Source organism: Meriones unguiculatus, chromosome 16, assembly GCF_030254825.1.
Source record: "Meriones unguiculatus strain TT.TT164.6M chromosome 16, Bangor_MerUng_6.1, whole genome shotgun sequence".
Taxonomy (NCBI): domain Eukaryota; kingdom Metazoa; phylum Chordata; class Mammalia; order Rodentia; family Muridae; genus Meriones; species Meriones unguiculatus.
Window position 1 is genome coordinate 9,421,871 of NC_083363.1, and position 26,272 is coordinate 9,448,142.

A 26,272-nucleotide genomic window follows, 5' to 3' on the forward strand; every position below is an offset into this window, starting at 1 on the left:
AGCTGGGTTCCCGGGCATTCTGAAGTGGCGTGGGGAGAGCCGCCATCTGGAAAGACTAGAGCCTGGGGTCTGGACCCAGCAGTCCTGTGCAGGGACCTTTGCTGAGTCTGAACGCAAGACATCAGCTTTAGAACTTGCAGACATGAGCTCTCTGTTGTTGAAATGGGGCTGCTGTGTACAGAGCATGTGCTGTCCCACGTGTAGCCATCGCACCTACCACTGTGGCAAAAGAGAATTAGCATGCGGGCTCTGAGACCCTGCCGGTTATCTGGTGACATAGCTGAGTCGCGCAAAGACGAAAACCTGGGCTTAGCCGTATGCGGTGGCCTTTGGACAGAATTGCGTCAGAAGCAGAAATAATAGTGCGTGATTTGGCTACTTCTGGCTACATGCAGCAGAACCCACAGAGGTCTCCGAGTGGAGCAAAGTGTGGGCACCTCATCCCTGAACAGTCTCCCTGAACAGAGGGACAAGTGTTAAATGTCAGTGTGACCAGTGTTGCCTGTGCCCCAGCTGTCTTGGGAAGGCCTGAGGTGTGATGGCTGCCCTCTTTTTTAACTCAGAGCCTGCTAGGCTGTGTATGCAAGGTGTGGGGTTTCTTTTTTTTTCTTTTGAGAGAAGTTGGAGGTTGGGTTATACCTGGGCTTGGGCCTGGGCCTGGGCCCCCGGGCTGTGCTGACCTTCACCTCAGCCGGCCTAAGGAAATATGGATCAGATATGGCTATGGCAACGAAGTGTCTTTCCTCCAGCTTAACCATGTTCCCTTGGTGTACCCAGGTCTGGATGCCAGCCCCCCGGCCAGCACTCATGAGCTCACCATTCCCAATGATGTGAGTATACCCCCTGCACCGTCCTGTTCTCCCCTCAATGCCTGGACCCCACTGTGGAATCACTCTCCTCCTTTTTCCACCTTAAATGGATACAATGCCCATGAAAGATGCAGACAAGAAGAAGTGGGAACATCAGGGCAAGTCAGAAGTCAGTGCCAGGGCTGAGCTGGGAGTCTGTGGCAACAGCAGCAGCACCCTGGCTTAGGGACCTTGAGACTGTGGTGGTCCGGGAAGGTTGTGAGTGATATGAGGCCACATTGGAGGTTTGAGGTTCTCTGGGACATGAAGTGTGGGTTACATGTCACAAGATTCCTTACCCTACTGTCCCTCAATTGGTCCATGCCTCGGGGACACCACAAGCTGTGATCTCAAGAGCAACTGTCAGCACACCTAGTCCTCCCAAGCTCAACAGGGGCCTGGAACAGTGAGGGCAGCCTCTTGAGTCAGTGGGTCCAAACAGGATGGCCAGGGAAGGAGGCTCCATGTCTTCTGAGGGTAGCCGCCAGGATAGCACAAGAGACAGCCTGTGTGGGGGCCATCCAGGGGCTGCCCACTTTCTGACTTGTAGAATGTTTCAGGCTTTCTCTGCCTGGAAGCTGGTCAGGCTCTTCCTGTCCCTGTCTTCCCCAACACCCCGCCCCCCCAGTCTGTGTGTGTGTTCCTCCCTCCCTCCCTGCCTGCCTGCCTATTTATTTGGATAGAGGGTATATGGGTATACAGAAGCACTTACTCACATAGGCATTTGTGGAGACCAGAGGTTGGCATTGGGGTGTGTTTCCACCCCTGGCACTGGGGTTACAGACAGCTGTCATCAACCTCAGCTTCTAATGTGGGTGCTAAGGATCCAAATACGGTCCTGATGCTCACACAGCAAGCGCTTTCCCTACTGAGTCATCTCTCCAGCCCCTTATGTGTGTGCGTGCGTTTGTGCGTGTTAGTGTGTCTGTCTGTGTGTCCCTGTATGTTTACAAATAAGGTCAGAGGTTAACCTCAGGTGTCATTCCTCAGGAGCCATCTACTTTGTTTTTTGAGCCTCTCACTGGGATTTAGGCTCACCAGTTAGCCTAGACTGGCTCACCACTGAGCCGTGGGGACCTACCTAAGTCTGCTTCTTCCATGCTGAGATTACAAGCACGCACCACCACACCTGGGAGCCAGGGGTCAAACGACGGTCCTCATCTTGGGTGGCAAGCACTTTACCTACTCCCTTCTCTCTCTCCCGACCAGCAGAATCAGACTTTGAAGAACCTTCAGTGTCTTCTCCCTGTACTAGCCAGGCAGGAAACCCAGGACCTGCGCCTGCCCTCCCTGGGAACCAACTGCAGGGAACTCACAGTCTGTGGTTCTAGCAGACCCCCAGGCTTGCGCGTAGATGGCAGATAGTCCTACAGCAGGGTGAGCTGGTCGGAAGAGAGCCCGTGCGCCCATGTGGCTGCAGATGGCCCCTGAAGGGGCACTGTCACCAGCCCCAGGCATCTGTCCCACTACCTGACGAGCTCGGGTTCCCCCAGTCTGTAGGAGCCTGCATAGGCGTCATCCCAGGTGACACGGTGGCATCGCTGTGCAGCCTTTTAGCTCCTAGGACATGGGAGGCTGGATGAACGTGTCAGGCTGTCTTCATGGGTGACAGTGTCATGACCTGGCTCCTGCTTTGTAGATGGAGAAGGGCTCTGCTTTGTATATTCCCCGTCCTGCTCCTTGTGCGATGCTTGCTCTAGGCACATGGGCTTGCCAGTACATGTTCCATCACGTAGGGCTTCTTGAAGGCTGCTAACGTGAATCCTGTTTCTCCAGCACTCTGACACCAGCTTGAATTTAACCTGAAATGGACTTAAGAGCCAGGCCTGGGCCTGGAGGAGAACAGTACACCTGTTTGCTCTGCTGCTGGGCCATAGGTGAACACCGGCCAACCTAGCCTTGGCTGTCATCCCTGAAGTCTTTCTAGGGAGGGCAGCTCTCTTTCAACAGCACACTCAGAGCTTACCCTTTCACCCTGCACAGGAAGGCCATACAATCTATGGTGTAGATGGCTCCCACTCACCTAGACCTTTATAGAAGGGACTAGGTTACAGGCAAGGATGCAGTTTCTTGGGTCCAGTGGTCCACACCTGTAGTTTATCATTCTTGGACACAAGGAAGGAAACAGAACATGATCATCCTGACCCTTTCTGTCACCTGGTCTGGCTCTTTCTCCTGACCACAGCTGAGTCAGCCCAGTGTCTTATCAGTGTCCTCCCTCACCTGCAGAAAGGACCTAGATGATGATGGATCTGTTCTCCCACACAGGCCTTCAGAGGCCAAGAACCAGAGTCCATTCCTGTTGGCCACTGCCACAGAGCTTGCCTTAGAACATTTAGTCTGGGGCACTTCTGGCCCCAATGCTGCTCTCAGGGCATGAGAACAGCCTCTAGTCCTCAGGCCAATGCTCAGATGGCCTGGTCCAACAGAACCACTGAGACATGTGGTGACTTTGTACCATGCTCAGGGCCTGTCTGTCCAATGTTCTTTCCTTGCTCTGGAGCACCCAGTGCCTGCGTGTGGATATGGGAACTGTTTAATCAGTGATAAAAGCCCGGGGATGTCATCTGGCTCCTCTGTAGTCTTTCCTGGGGCCCAGGCTGCCCCCACCAGGGAACAGGGTGAACTGAGAAACATGTAAGCATGTACCCAACTGCAGCTGTTGCCAGAGAAAAGATTCTGACCTCCAGGATGGAGGGCACTCTTATCCCTGAGCTGCCTTAGAAATGGTCCTCAGTCCTGGTGATGACCTTGGCCACAGGTCTCTGCATCCATTAAACAGAGCTCACCAAGCAAACACTTGGATTTGTCCCCAACTTCATCTGAATTCATCAACAGATAAGATTTCAGCAGCAATGAACTTTACACGGTCTTTAGTGTCTGTGAGGCTCACTGTTCTGGCAGATCCATTCTCCCCGTGAAGGTACCACTAGAAGGCCCTGACCCAGCCTAGGCCAGAGCTGCTGTGGGCTTCCCCAGTCCGTCCACCCTATCAGTCTTTGGGTCACTTGTGACCAGGTAGAGGAAGCCAGCAAGAAGAGTGGCCATGTCTCTTGTTGTATAGACTTTATCCAGAGGGACATGACCTCTTACATTGTCCAGGGACAGGCTCAGGACTTTCAGTTCTTTTTTTCTTTCAGAGCACTGTGTTACTGGCAATGTTTCCAGCCTGTTCTCTTGGGTGTTCCCACAGGGCTCTCGCAGATGCTTGAAAGGGATGCTCTGGGCTCTTCTCTAAGAGATTCCTCCATCATTTCTTCTAGCTTATAGGCTGCATAATTGGACGCCAAGGCACCAAAATCAATGAAATCCGACAGATGTCAGGAGCTCAGATCAAAATTGCCAACGCCACCGAAGGCTCCTCAGAGCGCCAGATCACCATCACAGGGACCCCAGCCAATATCAGCCTTGCCCAGTATCTCATCAATGCTAGGTGAGTGATTCTTAGGCCTCTGGGTCCTCACGAGCAGTAGCTTGCAGCCCCACACCCTGGCTGCTACAGTAAAAGTTCGGGCTTGTGGGGAGAGGTATGATGCCGACAGCCTCCTTAGAGACATGGGCCACTCCATTCGCCAGCAAAGAGCTAGGAAGCGATGGTAAGAGGCGTCCCCACTTTCCTGTTCCCCTCTTTTTAGCCTGCATTCAGGCCGTGCCCATCATCTGCCTCGGGCAAGGAGTGTTGGCAGGCTTGTAGTAAGTCCGGGACAGGACTCATGGCAATGCCTAGCCTGCCTCACCTCTCCCAAATCCATGAGGGCGCTCCTCCTGAAACTTCCCAGGGTCCCCACCCATGTCACAGCCCTTGTGTGACAGTCATGAAGCCCCTGCTTAAAAGTCTGGAGCCCCCACAGAGGTGCCCCTGGTCCAATGCTCCAGCCTGGAAGGATCCAAACTCAGCAAGACCGAGTGACAGGCAGAGGGACAGGCAAAGCTCCACAGATCTGATCTGGCGGACCTCCACCTGTTGTATTGTGGGTCCCCACTCACGGCCACTGAACCCGGACTAGCTCGCTCCCTGTAAATGGAGAGGTGCCCTCCCCTACTGTCTCATCTCGTAAGAACCCTGTGACATGTCCCTTGTGCCTTTGTTCATTCCAGGCTGACATCTGAGGTCACCGGGATGGGTGCACTCTAACCTACCCAAGATCCTCCGTTCCACACTTCGGATGGCCCCAGCCCGCAGCCTCACCAGCTGGCACACTGTTCAGACTGCCTGTCCTTCCTTGCAGATATGAATAGAGCGTTTTCTTTACAAACAGATGATAGTGCGTGTCTGCCCACTCAGGCCCTGTACGCTCCGTGTTAGTGTAGCCTCCACGCGTCGGCATGCAGCTCTTTACTTTAATGCTCAACGTGTTCCCAAATGTGACGTTTCAGAGATTTATTCCTCAGTATCCATGTGACTATCTGTTTAAAAGTTGGTTTGATGCTTTAACAGCCCTCCCCATGTCCTGCCGTCCCCTGTTCTCCGAGACCCTCCTCTCTCGTGCGGTCTGCTGGCTCATTTCCACCCTAGGTTGTACGCAGGGATCAGAGGTACTTTTCTTGCGAACTGCAGGGAGTTTCTGGAAGAGGAGGGACTGGAGGGGGGGTCTAAGGAGCGGGGTGGAGTGCCAGAGGGTGGGGTGGGACCCTGGCTTCACTGAGATATCTCGGGGAGGGGGCACTTGTGGCCCCCAGGTGTCTTCCAAAATGGCTAAGAACAAGGACTCGCCAGAAAGTTGATCTGCACCCATCAGAGTTTAATAAATGTCGTGTTCCTTCCCCCATGGCTCTGGCTTCTCTCTGCCCCCTTACCCTCAGCACCCACACCCACCCGGGAGATTCACCAGGCTGGGAGTCGGAAGATGTTGGGTTCTGCTCTTGCCAGGTCCTAACCTGTGAAGCTGCTGTCAGCAATGAGACTGCCTCTGAGCTGCCAGGGCGCCATCCTCACAGAGACCCTTCTCCTCTGCTGACATCAACACTGATGTGCCACTCCTCCCGTCTCTTGGGTGGTTAGCTCAGAGGGCCAGGACAGAGGTGGAAACACTCAGGGCACAGCCCTGTTGTAGCTGCTGGCCCAGCTCCGAGGGCTCTGGTCCCTACCCCCACCTCTGCTCTCGAGGTTTCTGGCAAGCAGGCTGTGGCAGAGGCTGAGGCAGGGAGAAGGGGTAGAGCTGTCTAGCATATGCCAGCTGCCATGGAACCTGTGGTCAACCCTTGGGTACAGTGACCTGTTACAGGGTGCTGGGGTACGCAGCATCCATCTTGGCAGGAAGAACTGCCTCCTGTCTGCCAGGCAAAGCCAGGTGTGCCTCAGCCCCAAGGCCTGTGTGTTAGCCAGTAGTCTCCGGCTCTGTTGCCTGGATACCTTCCTTGCCCTCTTCAGCAGATGGTGTACAGTGTAGCTACATGTGTGGGCCTAGCCCCAGTGGCCTGTCTTCCCGCCCAGCTAGTTAGGGCTAAGGTTCCCAGACACAGGGTGTAAGAGCTGACAAGGACTCAGAGAACACAAGCCTTCCTCTAGGGCAGCAGATAGCCTGTCAACCGGAAGTACCATAAGAAATGATAGCTATTGTATGGGTAAGGTTCATTAAAAACGTCAGCGTAAGGATATTAAAAGTGCAGGATCAAATGGGGCCCAAGGGAGGCCACAGAGGTGATGGGGAATTGGGCGAATGAGGAGTCAGCTGTGAGAGTACCTAGAGAAAAAGGGTCGGGTAGAAGAGCACACGCAGTGTAGGCCAGGCCATGGAGTAAGGTGCTCAGCCCTAGGCTGAAATTGCTTGGCTTCTTGTTCACTAATGGAGGTGGTGGCGATGCCCTTCAGAGAGAGTGTGGGGGTCGGCTCTCACCATCTCCCACACACACTGCCACCACTGAGAACCCCAGGGCTGCTGGAGGAGGTCCGATACCTGCCCGCTGGAGGTGTGTTTGGTATAGTGTCTTCCCTGCACACGGAAATCCAACCCTGCCTCAGGGGGGCCAAGGGTGGTTGGTGATGCCTCAGAGGCAGGAGCTTGGGTCTACACTCCTTCTTGTCCAGACATCCCAGCATCTGTGTCAGGTCCCAGGGGACCGCAGCCCCAGAGTTTACTGGACCCAGACATCTGCTGCTGCTGAAGGTGAGAGGTGACCATGGTGATGGGATCTGACATCTTCGGGGCTAAGCAAACAGGAGACACGCCCTCTGCCTGAGTGCAGTTCTATGGCGGATAGTGTGAGGGTGCTGGACAATGGAGCCAAGAGACCCCAGAGGAGTGCAGTGCTCTGGCCGCTGTGCAATTTCCTGGACGTGTAATTTTGTTTTTCAGTGATTCTGCTATAGGACCGGGAGTAGTTGAGGAATGGCCCATGTCCTATGGACATCAGGCAACTCCCCAAGAGTTACAGTTCAGTTTCTTTCTCCTCCTTAGGCTGGCCCCAGAACTAGAGACACGCATGCACGAGCAGGGCGGCCATCCTCTGCCAGCACTGACTGAACTGGCCTTACTTCAGCTCTAAATGACAAGATTCGTCTTCCTGATGGTGGGATAGGGAGGCAGGGGCACCATGTTGCAGGCCCATGGCTTGGTACCCAGTACATAGTTGACTTGATGGAGAGCTGTGTCAAATAATTACCACACTTCACCCTGTGGGCCTGTTTTGCTATGACACAGCTTGACTCGCTATCACTGCCAGGATGACCCTAGAACGCATGATAACAAATACATACACATATGTGTATATATTTATAGTTGCACACAAAGCTGTTTTGACAGGAACAAGTTTCATAAGCAAAAGCATTACAAGCATGCCGTTGGCTTGCTCAAAGGCTGTGTTGCTTTGGCAAAAATAAATGCCATACGCATCTCATGAGCACGTTCTCTTTGTCACACCACAAAGCTCACATCAGCTCCCTGCACTTAAGGGGGAACCAATTTTGGCAATTTTTTTTTTCAGTCTTGTCTATAGTTCTTTTTCAGCCTCTTTATATAAACCTTCTGTTTCTCTCCTCTGTATTTCCTCTGTCTTGTCCAAATCAATATATTTTGTGGATCCTTTTCAAAGTATCACCTTTGGTTTTTGCTATTAACAGTACTTATTCTCCCTCACTCATTTTTGCCAGTGTATTTTCTCTAACTGGTACCTGTTTTGCTTCTCTGTCCTTGCTTTTAGTACGTGACATGTGATTCCATCTGCGCCTGACTTGTTGAGACTAGATTTCTAGGTGTTGTGTCACAACAGCTTAAACATGACAGCATCATTCAGTTTGGACTTTATTTCCATCAAGATTCCACTTACCAAAGGCCCTTAAGTAAAACATTAACTGCTCACGCACGAGATTCCCTTACTGGTCTGAGCTCACTGCGTTATGTATCTGTCATCTCCTGAAACTGACACTTGGAGGCCGTGAAACGTCTCCTGTCACCAGCATCATGGTGGGGTTCTATATCACCTGTGGAACAGACATTCTGCCCACTTACTGAGAAAGTTAGTCTTGTTTGGTCATGTCTTGAACATCCTTGGTTATTTTCATCTGACTTGGTCTCTGGGAGCAGAACAATGACCCAGCTTTCGGGTGAATCCCATAAATAATGTTCCATTGCCAGAGGTCAGCTCCGCTGACATCAAGGAGGTGACCTTGGATTTTACAGTAGGGCCAATCAATATCAGGTTATTAAAGGGGACCAGGGAGACTGACTAAGAAGGCCAAAGGAATGAAGGAGAAAACAGTTCACAGCAAGCCCATAGCCAACATCAACCTAAATGGAGAGGAGCGCAAAGCATTTCCACTAAAATCAGGAACAAGACGAGGCTGTCCATTCTCTTCATACCTATTCAACATAGTACTTGAGGTCTTAGCTAGAGCAATAGGACAACTAAAGGAGATCAAGGGGATACACAATGGTAGGGAAGAAGTCAAGCTATCTTTATTTGCAAGTGATATGATAGTATACAGAAGTGACATGAAAAATGCCACTGGGAAACTCCAATGGCTAATAAACACTTTCAACAAAGTAGCTGAATACAAAATTACCTCTCAAAAATCTTCGGCCTTCCTCTATGCAAATTAGAAATGAACTGAGAAAGAAATCAGTGAAACAACACCTTTCACAATAGTCTCAAATAATATATCTTGGGGTGTCTCTAGCCAAGCAGGTAAGAGTATTGTATAATAAAAACTTCAAGTCATTGAAGAAAGAAATTGAAGATAGGTCTCCTGTTCTCATGGATCAGTAGTATTAATATAGTAAACATCACCACCCCTTTCCTAATGAGATCTGTCGGTTCCCTCTAGTCCGTTATACCTTCCCTCTGCGGGTCTGTGAATTGTAGCTTGGTTATCATTGACTGAACAGCTAATATCCACATATCAGCAAACAGATACCTTATTTGTCGTTCTGGATCTGGGTTACCTCTAAAGTTTTTCTAGCATTTTTTAGTTCTACCCACTTGTCTGTAAAATTACATGTCATTTTCTTTTAATGGCAGAGTAATGCTCTATTATATAAACATCCCACGTTTTCTTTGTTCTGTTGAGGGACATCCTACGTTGTTTCCAAAAAGTCAACAACAAAAAAAAAAAAAAGAAAGAAAGAAAGGAAAGGAAAAGACACATGGCAAAGAACTCCTATGTCCCCCTTTCCCTTCCTTGTATCCTCTTTTCCAGCTGATGAAATCACCCATTTCAGCTCTTGTGTTACACTCTTCCCAGTGGGGCTGTGTGGTGGAGACAGAGCCCACGTCCCCTGAGGGGCTCTTCTGAAACCCTCCAGAGCTGACTTTGCGTTTGCAGTTACTATTTGCTCTTTACAATCACACATATTATCTCCCTTAGCAGAGCCTCATTCAGCCTTTGTCCATTCCCATGCAATGCTCAGCAATCGTTTTATAAGTAGATAATTGATGTTTTCAAGAGAAGTGGATTTTAGATTTAGGAGAACTAAATGAGAGTACCTTTGGCTAAGGAAACAGGAAACTTTAGCTAATTTGCCAACTGATTTTTTTTTCCTTTACAGTGTCATTCATCCATTCAACCAATCCAGAGACCTGAAGATGGTAGGCACAGTGGAAATTCTGTGCAATAGGCCAAGTTTTACAAATGGATTTAAAACCTTGTAAGATGAATTTCACAATACTTACACAGTTCAGCAGGAATTTCTTTTTTTTTAAATTTATTTATGTATTTATTATGTACACAGAGTTCTGCTTAAATGTACACTGCATGACACAAGAGGATGCTAGAACTCATTACAGATTGTTGTGAGCCACCATGGGGTTGCTGGGAATTGAACTCAGGACCTTTGGAAGAACAGTCAGTCCTCTTAACCTCTGAGCCATCTCTCCAGCCCCAGCAGGAATTTCTTAAACAGGAATAATTCTAATAGACCATTTTCTCCCCTAGGCAGTAGCTTTCCAACAAGGGAAAGCTTCACCCACAGAGTAGATACAAACCCAGCAGGACACCCTTCTGTGGGAAGCCTCTGCATGAAATCTAATTGTCAGGTCAGGGTTCAGAAGAAATCTTAGGAACCTTTAGCTGTAGTCAACCAAATCACACAATATTATCATTAAATTATATCTTTTATGGAATTTCTTATTACGTACATTAATCTTTGTTTCACTCTCCTTTCCTTTTTTTATTTTAGAAAAATACCTGTTGGACAACATTTTACTTTCCCATACAGAGCCCCTCTTCAGCTGAAGCATTTATTTTTCTCTCTAACCTTTTTTATCAAATCTATATTGTGTACCTAGATCTTTGTACATCTCTTTCTCTTGATAGACACATTTTGTCTTATTTTTCCTTGATATTAGAAAAAAATCCTAATAAAATAGTTTAATGTAAGGCTCTAGAAACAACAAATATAAACAATATATTTCAAATATCTAGAAACAACACAAGCAAAACATGTTCACAGTTTTGGAAACATGGCTCTTTGTTCTTAGCAACAAATTTGGTGATTTCTAAGAGTTAAGTACTATGAATCAGATGGTATTTCAACTAAGTTTACATGAGCGCTTACTGATGAACCAATTTGAATCAAACATACTACATAATCTATTTTTAAAGTTAGAACACAGATAAGAGAGAGAAGAAGGGGGAAAGAGGAGAGGGTAGATATCAAGATGGTATGACCTTTGTATTAAAACTCCAAAGACAGAGCAATAGTGATAATATGAGGAGCCAGTCAAAAGGGAGTGGCCAAGAAGAAAGGCTGAAGACCAGCACTGCTCCATGGCCTCTCAGCTGCTGCCTCCAGGCTCCTGCCCTGACTTCCCCAGAAGATGGAGTACAGTCTGTAAGATGAAGTAAATCCCATTCTCCCCAATAACAAAACACGTTAACAAAAGCATTGAGAAATCTGGTAAATACACATTACTGGTAAAGACAACCACAGACTAAGGATCAAAGGATGGAAAACAATCTATCAAGAGAATTGAAGCTAGAAACAAGCTGGTCAAACTTTTATATCCGATAAAGTAGACTTTAAACCACAAATTAGTCAAGAAAAATAAAGACGCTCACGACATATTAACAGATAATCCATAAAAAAGATGTAACCATTCTATGTACACACACACACACATACACACTGAGGCTCCCAATTTCATAAAACAAACACTAATTGACTTAAAAGGCCACACTGGTGGCTGATTTTCATACCCACTATTACTTCTAGATAAGTCATCCATACCGAAAATCAACAAAGAGACTACAAAGTTAAACTGCACAGTAAATGAATCTAACCTGTACGTCCTATATAAAGAACAATTCGGCAAATAAATTGACATGATCATCTAAGTTGATGCAGAAGTTGGAACACAATTCAATATTCCTTCATGAGAAAAGCTCTGAAAACACCAGCGATGAAAACTGCCTCAACATAATAACAGGGCTACATACAACAAACCTATGGCCAACAAAATACTAAATAGGGTGTCTTAGAGTCACTATTGTGGAGACGAAACACCGTGACCAACGCAACTTGAGACTACAAGGGTTCATTTGGCTTGTACTTCCATACCTCTGTTCATCACTGAGGGAAGTCAAGGGAGGAACTCAAGCAGGGAAGAAACCTTAGAGACAGGAGCTGATGCAGAGGCCACGGAGGGGTGCTGCTTACGGGCTTTCTCATCATGATATCCTCAGCCTCCTTTCTTAGAGAATCCAGCACCATCAGGCCAGGGATGACCCCACCCACAATGGGCTGGGCCCTCTCCCATCAATCACTAAGGAAGAAAATGCTCTACAGGTTTGCCTGCAGTCTGATTTACGGAGGCATTTTCTCAGTTGGGGCTCCCTCCTTTGAGATGACTCCTAACTGTGTCAAGTTGACATAAATGATCCAGCATAATTGACCCCTTGTCAGCATGACCCACAATACTTTTTAAGACATAACCTTTCCTTTTATTTTCTGTTCATCTCCAAGATCTCAGGTTAATAAATACAAGTATAAAACATATTAAAATGTGTCACAGTCCCTACCAATTCAAACACTTTAAAAGGCTTGTCTCTATAAAATTCCAAACTCTTTTAAAATCCAAAATCTCTTAAAAATTCAAAGTCCCTCAATTGTGGACTCTGATAAAATAAAAACATACAATAATAATAAGCTAACTACTTTCTTACCTCAAGTGGGAAGAACCAGGGCTCAGCCACAAACGGAGCAAAGCAAAAACCAGACCCCAACTCGGTAAAACAATTCCATTTCCAGTATCTAGGATTCACTCATGATCTTTTAGGCGACTTGGCTTTGGCTCCACCCACTGCAGCACACACAGCTCGTCTTCCAGACTCCGGTAGCCTCCGTTCCATGGCTGCTGCTGCTCTTGGTGGTCATCGCACAATACTGGCATCTCTAACATGATGGGGTCTTCTGCTGGGGCCTGGTGGCACTTTCAACAATAGCCCCTCGTAGGCTCTTTTTCATGGTGCCAAAGCATCATTCTCTCCATGACCGCTTCAATCCTGGAATTTTAACTGAGGCTGCACCTTCGCCAACAACCTCTCCTGGCTTCTCACAGCGCCAAGCCTCAGCTACTCTCCATGACCCCTTCATGCCTTCAAAACCAGCCCCAATACCAGGTTCAGCTGCCAACAGAAGCTCCAACCTTTGCCACTTCTGAAAGAGCTTGTGTGTGCTGCCCCTCAGGAAACATCTCCCGGAAGATTTCACTTCAATGCTGCTGGGTCTCTTCTCAGCCCCAGCTGACCAGCATCAATTGTCCCAGTAACACAAAGGTTTTACTTTCGTGGCTCAGGTTAATCACACCTGAGCCTTTGGCTCCAGCTGAGCAGGCACAAAATGGCCCAGCAGAGTCTTTGCTTCCTTCTGAAAGTCCACAAGTCAGGCCTCCATCAGACTTCCCTCAACTTTCTTATCTTCAAGTATCCAGCCCACTGCGCTCTCAACACACAATGGCTTGTCTAGCCCAAAGTTCCAAAGTCCTCCCCAAACCATGGTCACGTCTATCAGTGCAATAACCCACTATTCTGGCACCAGCTTGTTTTAGTTCGGGTTTCTATTGCTCTGATGAAACACCATGATCAAAGCACCTCCAGGAGGAAGGGGTTTATGTGGCTTACAATTCCATATCACTGTTCATCACTGAAGGAAGTCAAGGCAGGATCTCCAACAGGCCAGGAACCTGGAGGCAGGAAGTGACGCAGAGGCCACAGAGGTGTGCTGCTTGTTGGCTTACTCCCCATGAGTTGCTCAGCCTGCTTCCTTATAGAACACAAAATCGCCAGCTCTGGGATGGCCCCACCCACAATGGGCTGGGCCCTCCCCCATCAATCACTAATTAAGAAAATGCTCCACAGGCTTGCCTGCAGCCTGATCTTACAAAGACATTTTTCTCAGTTGGGGTTCTGTTCTCTCAGATGACTCTAGGCTGTAGAGAAATTTTAATTCAGAGCATGGCTGCTCTGGCAAGAGAGCACGTCCAAAGACCTTCTAGTCTGTGTGATCCAGCTGGAATACATACACATCCTTAATCTTGGAGACGGGAAAAGCAGATCTCTGAGTTCTAGGCCAGCTTAAGATAGCACAAGTTTCAGGTAAAGACAAGCTTAGGTCCAGGCGTGGTGGTACACGCTTTAATCCCAAACAGTGAAGGTAAAGTTAGTTTGTAGAAAGAAGCACCCATGTTTGAAAGTGATGTCTAATTGGGTGACAGAAATAGTAATGAATCAGAGACTAGGATACGTCCAACTCTCACAAGAAGGGAGAGAAAAGGGAAGCTATTTAAGAGGCAATGAGAGAGAAAGGAATCAGTAATAGACAGGTTGCAGAGAGAAAACGCAGAGGAAGATAGAACGAGGCAGAGAATGAGAAGGATCCAGAAGATTAGAAAAGATCACCTGAGTTAGTTTGAGGCCAAACAGAGCAATTCAAAGGCCAAGAGAAAAGCCAGTTTGAGTAAGTCAGCTGGGAGAGGAGTTTGAGCCAGAACAGCTGAGTTGAACCAGCCAGCCCAGAGCTCAGTAGAAACAAAGGTGAGCTTAACTAAGCACTAAGTCTCAGAGGCTGAAAACATCCTAGGCCTAGGTTAGATTGAATGGAGGCCAAAAGCTTCCAGGACTAGGCCTAGGTTAATAGACGGAGGCAATTAGCCTCCAAGACAACAATTGCAACAGGCAAAAGTGCCTTATACAATTGGCTGTGTCAACTGGGCATAAAATTAGCCAGCACGTGGGGGAAAGTTGACATATTTCCTTTAAAATCTAGAACAAGGCAAGTGTGTCCTTTCTCTTATTCAATAGAGTGTTTGAAGTGTCAGCTAGGGCAACAGACAAGAAAAATAAAGGAATGAATATAAATAAGAAAAAATATTACCCCTACTTGCAAATAGATGAACCAATACTTAAAAGACCATAAAGACTCCTCCAAAAAAATTCTTAGACCTGAACACATTTTCAAAGAAGCAGCAGAATACAGCATATAAGTCAGTAGCTGTTCTATACCAACAATGAATTCACTAAAAGCTGGAAAATCTGAACAGAAGATTGAAACTCAGTCTCCTGTCTCCTCGTCTTGAACCAAAACTCAACTCTAAGTGGATCAAGGACCTCAGCATAAGATCTAGTACTCTCATTAATCACACCTGAGTCTTTGGCTCCAGCTGAGCAGACACAAAATAGCTGCTGGAGGGAAAAGTGGGGGGATCACACTTCAACATGAGGCCAGGTGACACTTTTTTTTTAATAGACTCCAGTAGCTCAGGAAACAGGAAAACAACCAACAAATGAGAGCTCATGAAATAAAAAGGCTTCTGTACAACAAAGGAAAGTGCCAGTAGAGTGAAGACGGAGCCAAGAGAAGGGGCAAAGGGCAAAGTATGTGCCATTGTACATCTGGCAGGGTGCTGGTGAGGAAAAGATACAAAGAACTTTAAACATCTAAATGCCGAGAAAGCAATCCAGTTTTTAAAACAGGCTACAGAGCGAGCAGAAAGTTCTTTTAAGTGTTCGCTATCCTTAACCAGCAGAAAGATACAGAATGAAGACACTTTATTTAAGAGCCCCTCTTGAGCTGGAGTGATGGCTCAGAGGTTAAGAGCAAAGGTCCTGTGTTCTATTCCCAGCAACCACATGATGGCTCATAACCATCTTTAATGAGAAAATTGGTGCCCTCTTCTGACATGTACACATACATGCAGGCAGGATGCTGTACAAATAATAAAAAAAATCTTTAAAGAATAAAACCTGCTCACCTCAGTCATTAAGCAAAATGATAACAAATATTGGTGCAGATGTGGGGGAAAGAGGAATTTTTATCCAACACTGGTGAGGTTGTAAACTAGTGTACCCACTTCGGAAATCAGTCTGGAGGTTTCTTTAAGAACTAGAAACAAAGCTGCTGTCTGACCTAACCACACCACTCCCGGACACCCAGTCGTGGGACTCTATACCCTGTGACAATTGTCACTTGCACATCGTGTTTATTGCTGCCCTGTTCACGGCAGGTAGAAAACGGAAGAACCCTGGTGCCCATCAACTGACTGAATGATAGAGATGTGGCAAATATCCACAATGGGATGTCACCCAGCTTTAAAGGAAAACTAAATCCTGAAATCTGCAGGGAGACTGATAGAATCAGGAAAAAATATATATAAATGAGGTAACCCAAGCCTCGAAGGCTGAATGCCACATCTGTGCCTTCTATGAGTAGTCTAGCCTTGACTCTTTAGTTCAGTTTCTCTAACTGAACTGTAGGGTCTTTTGTGGAAATCAGAAACAAGAAATAGAATGGGAGAAGACCTTGGGGGGAGGGGTAGTAGAATATAGGGGAAAAAAGTGAGAAGTGCGAGGAACGGTGGATGGAAAAGTTTAGGCAGGGAGGGAGATTGAGGAGATGGGTGTAGACATTATGTATTTTTTTATTTTACTATAAAGAACATGGGTGGGACAGCTGACAGGCCATGGTTATATTTTGTAGATTGGGTAATAGGTTGAATCTGTTGATTTTCCCATTTTAATCATTGCAGTGTAGCTGGGTAGGAGCAGGCCATTGCTTTTAGAAGAACACAGAGGTTTCTCAGTTTGACTTTAGAGAGCTCTGGAGCATGGGTGACAAGCATCCAATTTCATGAGTCAAGGGGATTTGTTGCCACAGTCCTGCTCCCACCAGCCACAACTTTGGCTGCCCTGAGGTGACGTCACTTCCTGGATAGCCCATGAGAAGGTCAGTCTCTCCAGAGACTGTGCAAGTGCAAGCTTCCAAGAGTGGGGCACAGCTCCCTTTGGCTTTTTTCTAGCATTGTGGATTGCTAGTATCTCCTAGCATGGCTGGAGGCTCGAGCCAACAAAATTAGACAGGAAAATGGAATTAGAGGAACTGTGAAAGAAATATAAAACACCACTCAGTTATAATGCTGCAAACCCAAAACAATAAAAAGTTTCAGAAATTAATTTCAGTGATTGCCACAGGTTACAGAATCAGCATTTGGGAATGAGCAGAATCCAGAGGGAATAATGGAGGCTGTGACCCTGTGGAGGTTGTAATGTCATGTAAAATACAGTGAAATTTAGGAAGAGAGCGATGTCCATGGATAAAAACCCAAACCTGCCTGCGGCCTCTAGCTCTCTTCCTGATCACCCCAGTCCTGGGTCTGAGCACCAGGACATCTCTCTCTTAGTCTGGCTGCTTAGGTTTCACATGTTAATGGCAGTGACAGTGATGACATCATGTCTAGGCCTGCCATGAGGACAGGTGATATTTGTCTTGTCTAATTGGCAGGAATGGCAGTGGGCATCCAGGCCCTGCTCACCTTCGACCTCCGGGAACCAGTGTACAACCGGAAGCCAAGCATTGCCATGCCTGGCGTGCACACTGAGTCTTCTCGGTGTTCAGTCTCCACAGCCGCTGCTCAGGGAATCCATAGCCATTGCTGCCCAGGACCTGACCTCCATAAGTCTCCACCTGCTGGCCTAGACTCTCCAGAATCACAGAAGCAGGTGGGCAGAAGAGCGGCCAGGACCTGAGGCCAGGACCTCACTTCTTGACGCCCTAGGCCTTTGACTTCAAGGAGGAAGAGGTTGAATGAGTTGCCCTCTCCTCATGAGGGGCTGCTCCAAGAAATAGGAGGTCCCTTCTCACTGACTTGACCGTTGAGCCTGATCCTGGGAGTAGGCTTGCTGGTGGTTTCTGTCATGCGGGGGTCTCTGATAGGAACAAGGTGCTCATTGGAGCTGACCTGAACTAAATCTCAACTAAATCTGGCTCCCTCTGCTTGGCTATGATCCTAGTTCTGGGCCTAGGAGTTCCCTTGGGAGTCCTACTACTGTCTGGATATGCATGAAGCTCTTAGAAAACACTCTCCTGCCACAGAGCGATGGGGCCAAGGTCTGGGCTACCTAGGGGTCAGGTAAGGCATGAAGATTGGCCTTCCCCGCTCTACAGAGAGCTCCAGCTTCAAGAAGATTAGAAACTTATGGAAAGGTAAGCCGAGGCTGGGAGCAGCTGGACTAGCCATGGAGCTGAGGCTGCCTGCTTGTTCTGCATGAGGGACTGGGCCTGGTAGGTGACAGGAGCCAACCTCTGGTAGGAAAATTCTCTCTACCCATGCCACGACAGGGGGTTGAAGAATGGAGAACATGTCAGGAATCTCCCCGAGGCCTCATTGGCTTCAGTGTTTCCTAGACTTAATAGATCCAGGTAGAGTTTGGGAGGGGGAACAGGGACAGCAAACTAGAGAAGCCTGAGGAAGGCAACAGTGACTACCATTCTGGGGCTGGCTGCTTGGCCTCTATCCACCAAAAGCACCCAGATGGACAGCAGAGGGCACCCAAGCCCAGCATATTGGCCCCTGAGCATCCTTCTGGGCCTCATTCCTCCAGCCTTTGTACCTCCCGCTTATCCCTATAGCAAGAGTGAGAGGAGGGATGGCTGGACAGCAGGATCCCAGACTTTAAGGCAGATATAGAAACAGGGTCCTATCCAGTCCCCGTTGTCCCTCATACATTGTCTGTGCTTGGCTGTGGTGCCGTTTGGCTGGCCTGGGCCCCCAGGCTGCTCTCCACGCTGCTGCTGGCTTTGCTGAGAGCCACTGGAGACCCAAAGCCTGGCAGTGCTCTCATTCTGGTGCCCCTGAACTACAGGCTGAGAGGCCGAGGCTGCCAGCCCTGGCGGTGACCCAGGGCCCTTCTCGGAGAGGTTCCAGCCTCAGATCCCGGTCACCTTAGTGGCCTCAGCCACACAGCACCATGGCAAGCATAGTTGTCATCCTGCCCTGCCCCCATGAGGAGGCTTGCACATCCATCTCTCTCACCTCCCGACACTGATCACCAGAACATGAGATTTCCTGTCTGTGTTTGAAAGGAAGCTGTCATAAACAACCCAGGACCTATAAAGCACCCCAAGTCCTTGAGCTGAATTTGGGGACCTCTGCCTCCCAAGACAGAAGATATCTGAGCCAGGCACCTGAATCCAGCACCCCAGGGACCCTGGATAATCCCCGAGCAGGAATAATTGCATCCTCCTGTTGACACATGAATGTCAACAATATTTTTCTTTTTAAAGATAACCCCACTTGGAAGTGCTCGAATGACCCCTCAGTCCCTGGAGATCACAGAGCAGGAACAAAATCTTTTTTCCACAGAACAGAGAATTGCATCACTTGGTCCAGGGTTTGGTAGCTCAGAGAAATCATGCAGGCTCACAGACGTTCCTCGGAACCCCAGATGTGACCCAGGCCGCACATCTGCCAAGAGGCCTCCTCCGGGAAGCTGCGGCAGTGGAAGTCAGATGCCAGGTCCTAGGGCACCTCCTAGGGCAGTAATTCTCAACCTGTGGGTCGTGATTCCTTAGGGAGGTATGGGTGGGGGGAGGGTTGGACAATCCTTTCACAGGAATTGCCAAATCAGCTCTCCTGCATATCAGCTATTTACATTATGACTCATAATGATAGCAAAATTACAGTTATGAAGTAGCAATAAACTAACTTTATGGTAGGGGTCACCACGACATGAGGAACCGTATTAAAGGGCCGCAGCGTCGGGAAAGTTGAGAACCACGGCCCTAGCACATCTGCCCAGTGTTGATCTGGACAGAGTTGTCACAGGGACCTGTTCATGGTGGCCTTCTGGTAAGGAATTGAGATTGTCCTGCCTTGACGCTGCCATTCTGACCCCAGCATAAACTCCCGCTAACCAAGAGGGGTATCTCCTAGCCATTTTAGCAAAACAGTTTTTGCTTACTTCCCTGGCCATACCTCACAGGACTAGTAGACAGCAGAACTGGAACCAACCCAGATCTGAGTGTCCCTGGTTCCTTATGTCCCCAGCCTGGAGCACAGAGGGCAGAAACGCCCCTGACCACCTCTTGCTTGCAGCCTGTCCTGCTGTCCCAGCCAACCCTGGGTCCCTTGGCTCTCTCGACATCTACAGAGAGGACCAAGGATCAGGGGCTTCCATGGTCAGATGGTGAGGCCAGGGGAATGAGAGGATGAGGTTGCCAGCCACGCCACCCTGCAGCACCAGGCTGGAGATTCTCCAAGCCCCCGTGTGGCTGAGAAGAGACTGATGGGTCTTAGCGGCCGCTTGCATCTGTTGCTGTTCTCTGTGGAAATCCTGGGGCTGCCTGAGGCGAACTGGGGAGCTGGGCCTGAATTAGCCCAGGCTTGGCTCCCTGCAGAGGGGAAGGCGTGTCCTGTGCTCTCCTGCAAGCAGCAGAGTGGGATGAGGAGGTTTCTCCTCTGAATGGGCTTGTCCTCGGTAGAAACTCAGGCAAGAGTCTAGGCAGCAGTGAAGAGGCTGTTTATCACAGTGAAGACAGCCTGAGTCCAAGTGCCAGGGTCTCTGCGGAGATACTGAGCCCATGTGTGGTGTTGCCCCACAGCCCATCTCCCCTGCCTGAGGAAGGCAGCAGTGTTCAATGTGGATCGGCAGCCTGGATACACGAAGAGCAATGGTTAGGCCTCCGGTCCCCAGGGCATCATTTACAGACTCAGGAAGGGGGTCCTGCTTTTGTAGCCACTGGGGGATAGAAACCAGGAGGGCAGACCCCAGACCTGGGGGTCTCAAACATAGTACCGAGCCCTCCATAGGTCTCATTTGGAAGCCTCATTCCCTACTGGCCCCTCAGAACTTCTGGGGTACTGCTCAGCTCAGCCCTCACGCCGCAGCTCCAGCAGCTTCCCAGGGTTCGCAAGGCCGGAAGTGACTCTTGTTCGCAGGAATGCTTGGCTGTCATCTCCAGGCCCCTGAGGGTGGGCTTTGGGGACCCAGGTGGTGAGGCACCACTGTGGCTATCATTTCTCGGGGAGCCCCCTCCCTAGAGTAGCGCCGAAGCCTGCAGCTGGCTTTTGGTACGGAGCCAGGCTGCCTCTCCCGAGGCCCAGGCTCTGCTGGAGAAATACCTCTGCCAGATGTTGCTCTTTCTGCAGGCAGGAGGCCAGGATGAGGTAATGGGAAAGGTTAACCCCTCCAGAACCATAGCCCCCAGCCGCCATGTTCATAGCCAGCCATGCTAGCTGGCGAGTGGCTGGAGAGGGACCCTTGAGAAGGGATAGGGACCCACTGATCCTCTGTGCAAGGATGTCTCCATGTGTTCCTGGGGTACTGCAGCCCACAGCAGCCTGAGCAGATGATTCTAGTCTACTGCTCATGGCACCAATACCCCTGCCTTGCATGTGGGTATTTCTGGAACATCCCTGGGTCAAGGGTGTCCACTTTTCAGAGCACTTGCCCTCCCAAGGTCAGGCCCACTGCTCCCTGGCTCCCTGAAAGGAGGGAGTCATTGTCCTCGGGGGATGGCAGGGGAGTTTGGAATTTTTGGTGAAACTAAAGGGTTGCAAGAGACCTCAGGATGCAAAATGAGATGTGGCCCGTTCTGCCGACTGGCTTCTGGTCCAGATGCCCACCATCAGCAAGCACAGAGTGAATATGGCACTCTCCTGGCTATCTCTATCCCCTGGACCACCCTACCTCCAAAGAGAGGACCAGAGAGCAGGAGCTTTATGTGGATTGAGTGATAAGGCTGTGGCATGTGTGTGTGTGGGGGTGTGGGTATGGGTGTAAGTGGACCAGATTAGAGCAGAAACCTCTGCTGCAGCTCCCAAGATACCAGCCCTCTGAATGTCTTTCTGTGTGTACAAGCGCTGGCTCCAGCTGGCGTGCAGTGTCCTAGCAAAGTGTCTGCTTCCTGCTTCTGCCCCGGGGGAAAGCTTCTGCGTTTCCTCAGGAGTCAGTGTCAGGCTCCCAGGATGAGGCATCCTTGGCAGTGGAACTCCAAGTCCAGAGACAAGACTTCCACAGGGATCCATGGGGACAGCCACGTGCTGCCTCCTGAGGCAGGGGTCAGCTGCCTTTTTCTGGGGGAGGAGGGATCTCTTCTTCCTGAGGAGAAGAGGAAAGAGTTAGTGCTGCATGGATTTTCTGGCTTCCCTGCCAGCCAGGGATCCCAGAATATCCCGTCTCAGATCCATGGATGTTGGACCAGCCCCAAACTGCCTCGGAGCCCCCTGAGGCCAAGTTGCCAGCGTCATTGTCACTATCCTTGAGTTTCCAGCCAAGCCCCACAGGGCAGGGAGGCCTGGGGTTTCCCTTTTACCCTTAGCTGCTTGGCTCTGCCTTGCTGGCCTCCTTGGGCATCAGACACACAACTCATTTAGCTCTGAAGTGTCTCTTCTAAATGACCGCATGCACCCAGAGCTCCCGATTCTGCTTCTTTCCAGAAAATAAAAGTCTCAGCTTTTCAGACAAAAAAAATAAGTTAGATCAATGCACAGCCTAGGAGCCAAATCAGCTGGAGTCACTGAGCACAGTAGGGGGGAGGGGGGAAGGCACAATGGAGAGATCTGCAATTAGTTGGGGGCGGAGGGCACAACCTCTGACAGTGAGCTGCCTATCCATTCCATAAGGAGGGCCACCCCTGTGCAAACCAGGCCCCCAACTCACCTGCTCTGTAGGGGGATCTTTTCATTCCAGGCCCCCTGTAGGAACCAGGCATCACCCTACACTCCAGTGCACACCCAACTCAGCCTCATGGCCTTAGGACTATTGTACAGTTTGTGGCTTCTCCAACAGCCTCCGCTGCTGCACCCTCAAGCGTTCCTGACGTTGCTGTCGCCACCATTATGATACTGTGAAACCCACGCAGACTCACGTGCTGATACAATTTTACGCTTCGTTTCTAGGGGGCATTCCAGGCTGTGAACATTCACGTCACTTGGGTAGATGCTACCAAGTCACCCTGCCCGCTTAGCATAGTGTGAGAGGGGCTCTATTCCCTTATCATGAGCAGATTAGTGTCCTCCCAGCGTACTCTTAGGAAGCTCCTCCCAAGAGCACAGCCCTTCCTGCCTGGTCACCAGTGAGAGGTTCTTTGTCACCTAGTACCGAGCGGCTATTAAGGGCTCAAGTGACAGTCATTCCTGGTGGGTGGCTCTGAGAAGGATTACATCTCAGGTTGGTGACTCCGGAAACCCAGACAGCTAGCATTTCCCTGCCCCAGGAGTAAGCCTCACCACAGAGTGTTCCCTGCCCAAGGTGACTCACTTGGCATTTGGTAAACTGAGGCTAAGACAGGACAGGACAGGAGCCACCCTGTCCATGGTGTACCTCAGGCGTGTTGCCCAGCCTGGCCCCAGCTAGAGCATGGTGCCCTGTGTGCCAGCACTGGGGCGTTGTGGGCTCCCCAGAATGGAGGAGAATTGCTGGCCATGCTGGGGTGCCGAGCAGGGGAAGAGGGGAGTCCCCTGTGTGAGACCTGTGGGTGGGGCCCAGCTTCCCTGCTAGTTCCAGCATCCACAGTGAGGTGCCATGGAAACAGAGAGTAGCTCATGGAAAACATTATTTTCTTTGATGAATCATGTTCTAAGTTGGGAGGAAAGTTCGCTAGACAGTTGAGGCAGTCAAGGGAACAAGGCCGTCTTTGTTCGGCAGATGTGCAAAGATGTGAAGAGGGTTTGGGGCTTTGGAGTCGGCAGTAAAGGCAGCTCTCCAGAGCCCACACCCTGGGAAAGGCTGGAGATGGTCCGGAAACCCCAAAGCCCCCAAAGCAGGCTCTTAGAGCCTTGGGTCACCCCGTCCTTTGGGTTCCTGTCCCGCTGGGCTCACTGTCACTGCACTCGCTGAAGGAATGTGGCCTTTTGGCGTGTCCGGAAAAATCCCAGATCTCTCTTCTTCAACCCTTCCCTGTGTGTGCAGGATGGACAGACTCCTTGTTCAATGAAAGAGGCACCAGGAACTGCCCCGGCCAGGTACTAACACTGGCCCTTTTTGTGTCAGGAGGCACAGTGAACGGGGTCAAGCAGTTTGCAGAGTGGGTAGCAGGCAGCCAGAACCTCTTGACTGTGACATAAACCCTCAGGCCCGGGAATAGTGTTTTGCATGTGTTCTCTGCCTCGCAGCTTATACCCTTTTTCTAACCAGTTCTGTCAGGTGGAGCCCATAGGGGACATTAGTTCACATCTGAGCTGCCCTGGGAGGGCAAGGAGATGACCGAGATGCTGCCTACATGGCCAAGGGTCAGCAGATTGCCTAGATTTATCTCTTGGGCCGTGTATCAGCCATATGCCTCGGCTAGACAAATGGAATGATCCCCCCCTCAACTCCATCAGAGTGGGTAACCGCAAGACATGGGCCAAAACCTTGGCAACAGTGTTTGAACATGCCATTAAAACCAGAAGCTCAGTATGGGACCGCCAGGCAAGGGAACTCTGTTCCCAGGCTACAATGCCCACCCAACCATGGGGGCACTGGGGATCTGAGGTACAGCCTTCAAGTCTCACAGCAAAAGCCTTCATCCCTGGTCCTACCCAGCTGGGCAAGCAGGTCGCCAGACTTCGAAGACTATGTCCGAGAGGCCCCTGAGCCACCGGAGTTCCAGAAGGCCCTGGTCAGTGGGCCACATGTTCTGGACTCTGAACTAACATAGCCCAGTGCTTCTGGCTGCTGGGTGATATGGGTGACAGGCCAATCTGTGAGCTATTGGCACAACAGGGTATATTGTGGGAGTCCTTGCTGCCCTCAAGTGCGGGCAGGCACTGAGAGACAGCAGCATACACAGAAAACTCAGACTGGCACAGCGGTCACCAACTGGGACCACAGATTATAGGGGCTTTCCTCCATAAGTACAATTTCCCTGAGGCCTGTTGGGGGTCAGGGCATGGGGCCTAGCCAATGGGTCACCACCAGGGCTCAGGGGCTTTTTAAAGCCTTTGGGTCACAGCCCCTTCTGGTAGGAGACTGTGTGTGTGTGTGTGTGTGTGTGTGTGTGTGTGTGTGTGTGTGTATGCCTGGGTAGGAAGGCATCACAGAGGCAGGGACCTGCAGTTCAAAACACAAAAGAATTTTTTTTTAAAGTGGGTTTTTTTTGTTTGTTTGTTTTGTCTTTTAGTTTTCTGTTTCTAAGAAGACACAAAAACGGTTCCCATGATGGTGCCGTACAACATTTGGTGGTGCATACACTGAGCAAGATTTGAGTTGAGGCTAAACAGTCCTACCTTCCCAAAGCAGGCTTTAAATTTCTTTCTTTTCCTTCCTCAAAGGACTAAAAGAAAAGATCCTTTTAAAAGAGCGGCTGGTCGTCTGCAGGCTGAGGGGGCGCTGTTGCTCCATGGAGAATTGGGGCCCCGTCCCTCCTTCCTTGACCACGCCCAAGACTCCAGAGCCTCTCTCCAGAGCCACCTAAGGGCTTACCACGACGTTTCAGTGAGCTTTCACTCTTTCCAGTTTCTACTCACTTTTTCAGATGTGTAAAAAGGCTGACCTGGACCCCCTGCCCCCGGCCCCAGTATGCGGGAGCTGAAAAGTAGAAAAGAACCCCTCAGGCATCCATGTGCCCCTCTCTCCCCCTCCAGGCTTGACCCTCCTGCTTAGCAGCCTCGTGCCTGCGGGGTCTCCCGGCTACCCACGTGACTCCCTGTCCCCCAGCCATGCTGCCTGGGGGCTTGAGATCTGGCAAGGCCTCTGGAGCTTGGGTTGGAACTTTAGGTCCACGGGTCACCTGACCCTGAGTCCCGAGTCTGCAGGGAAGAGAGAACCTTGGGTCATGGGGAGAGGGCCGTGGGCTTGCTGCCGCTCCGCCCACTTCGGGCACACACGCAGGTGAACCAGGGCACGTTCACTTAGACAGGGTAGATCCTCAGGGCCCTCCGTAGTCCACACTTTTCCAGCCCTAATCTCCCATGACTCCTCCCTGGGGCAGCCTTCTCCCAGTGCTAAAGCCCAGACTGGCTCAAGAGCATGTCCAGGGTATGCACAAAACTGACCTGCAGCTTGGCCAAGATCGGAGTCAGGAGCGAACCGCTAGGGGCTCGGCCAGAGATAAGCTGAGTAGCTCCAACAGGCCCCTGAAGGGATGGTGGGGAGGAAGGGGGAGAGACAGAGAAGCACAAAGACAAAGAGGCAGAGAGAGGAATGGGGGAGAGACTGATGGAACACTGGGGCTGTGGGCTGATGGGCGGAGCTGCAGCGTCTCCGGTACTTGCTGTGTGTTCTGTCCATCAGGGCTCTCCTGTCTGTCCACGGAGACAACCGGAGGAGGGGAAAAGCAGGTGGGGTAGGGCTGCTGGGGAGGAGGGTGTGCCAGGGCTGAGTGCCACAGAGCGTGAGCGCCGCTCCCTTGTATAAAGGCCTGAGCTAGCACCAGACTAGCTATAAAAGGACAAAGAAAGCTGCGTGAAGGGTCTGCTCCGAGCTCCTTGGGTAGCACACCCCCAAGCCACCGCTGGCTGCACCACTGGGCTGCCCTGCCCATCGTGAGGCTGCTTCTACAGTGTCATCCATCTCTCCTGGGCACCACCGGCTAAGCGAAGCCGGGCTGGCGGTCCAGTATCAGCTGCTGGCATTCAGCCCGCTGAAGGCTCAGCAGACGGAAGCACCGCTGCCCCGTGTTTTCCTGGTCACCTGGACTCCTTTTGTTCACTGCCCCAAGACCCACCAGGCCTGCTGACAGTGCGTGGCTTTGAACCCAACCTGGGGACCTCTATGCCTGACCCCATGCTAT

At 50.1% G+C, this 26,272-nt stretch overlaps 1 protein-coding gene across 10 annotated transcripts in view; it reads left to right on the forward strand.

Annotated features, from left to right (window-relative positions):
- Pcbp3 (poly(rC) binding protein 3) overlaps nt 1-5,619 on the forward strand; it is a 188,767-nt gene extending 183,148 nt beyond the window's left edge. For all 10 annotated transcript variants that reach the window (XM_060369310.1, XM_060369309.1, XM_060369311.1 and 7 more), the window contains 3 exons: nt 778-830; nt 4,112-4,281; nt 4,947-5,619. In XM_060369310.1, coding sequence (XP_060225293.1) covers nt 778-830; nt 4,112-4,281; nt 4,947-4,983 — 260 coding nt within the window. In that variant the 3' untranslated portion in view covers nt 4,984-5,619. The remainder of the gene's footprint in view (nt 1-777; nt 831-4,111; nt 4,282-4,946) is intronic.
- Nucleotides 5,620-26,272: the final 20,653 nt, after the last annotated feature.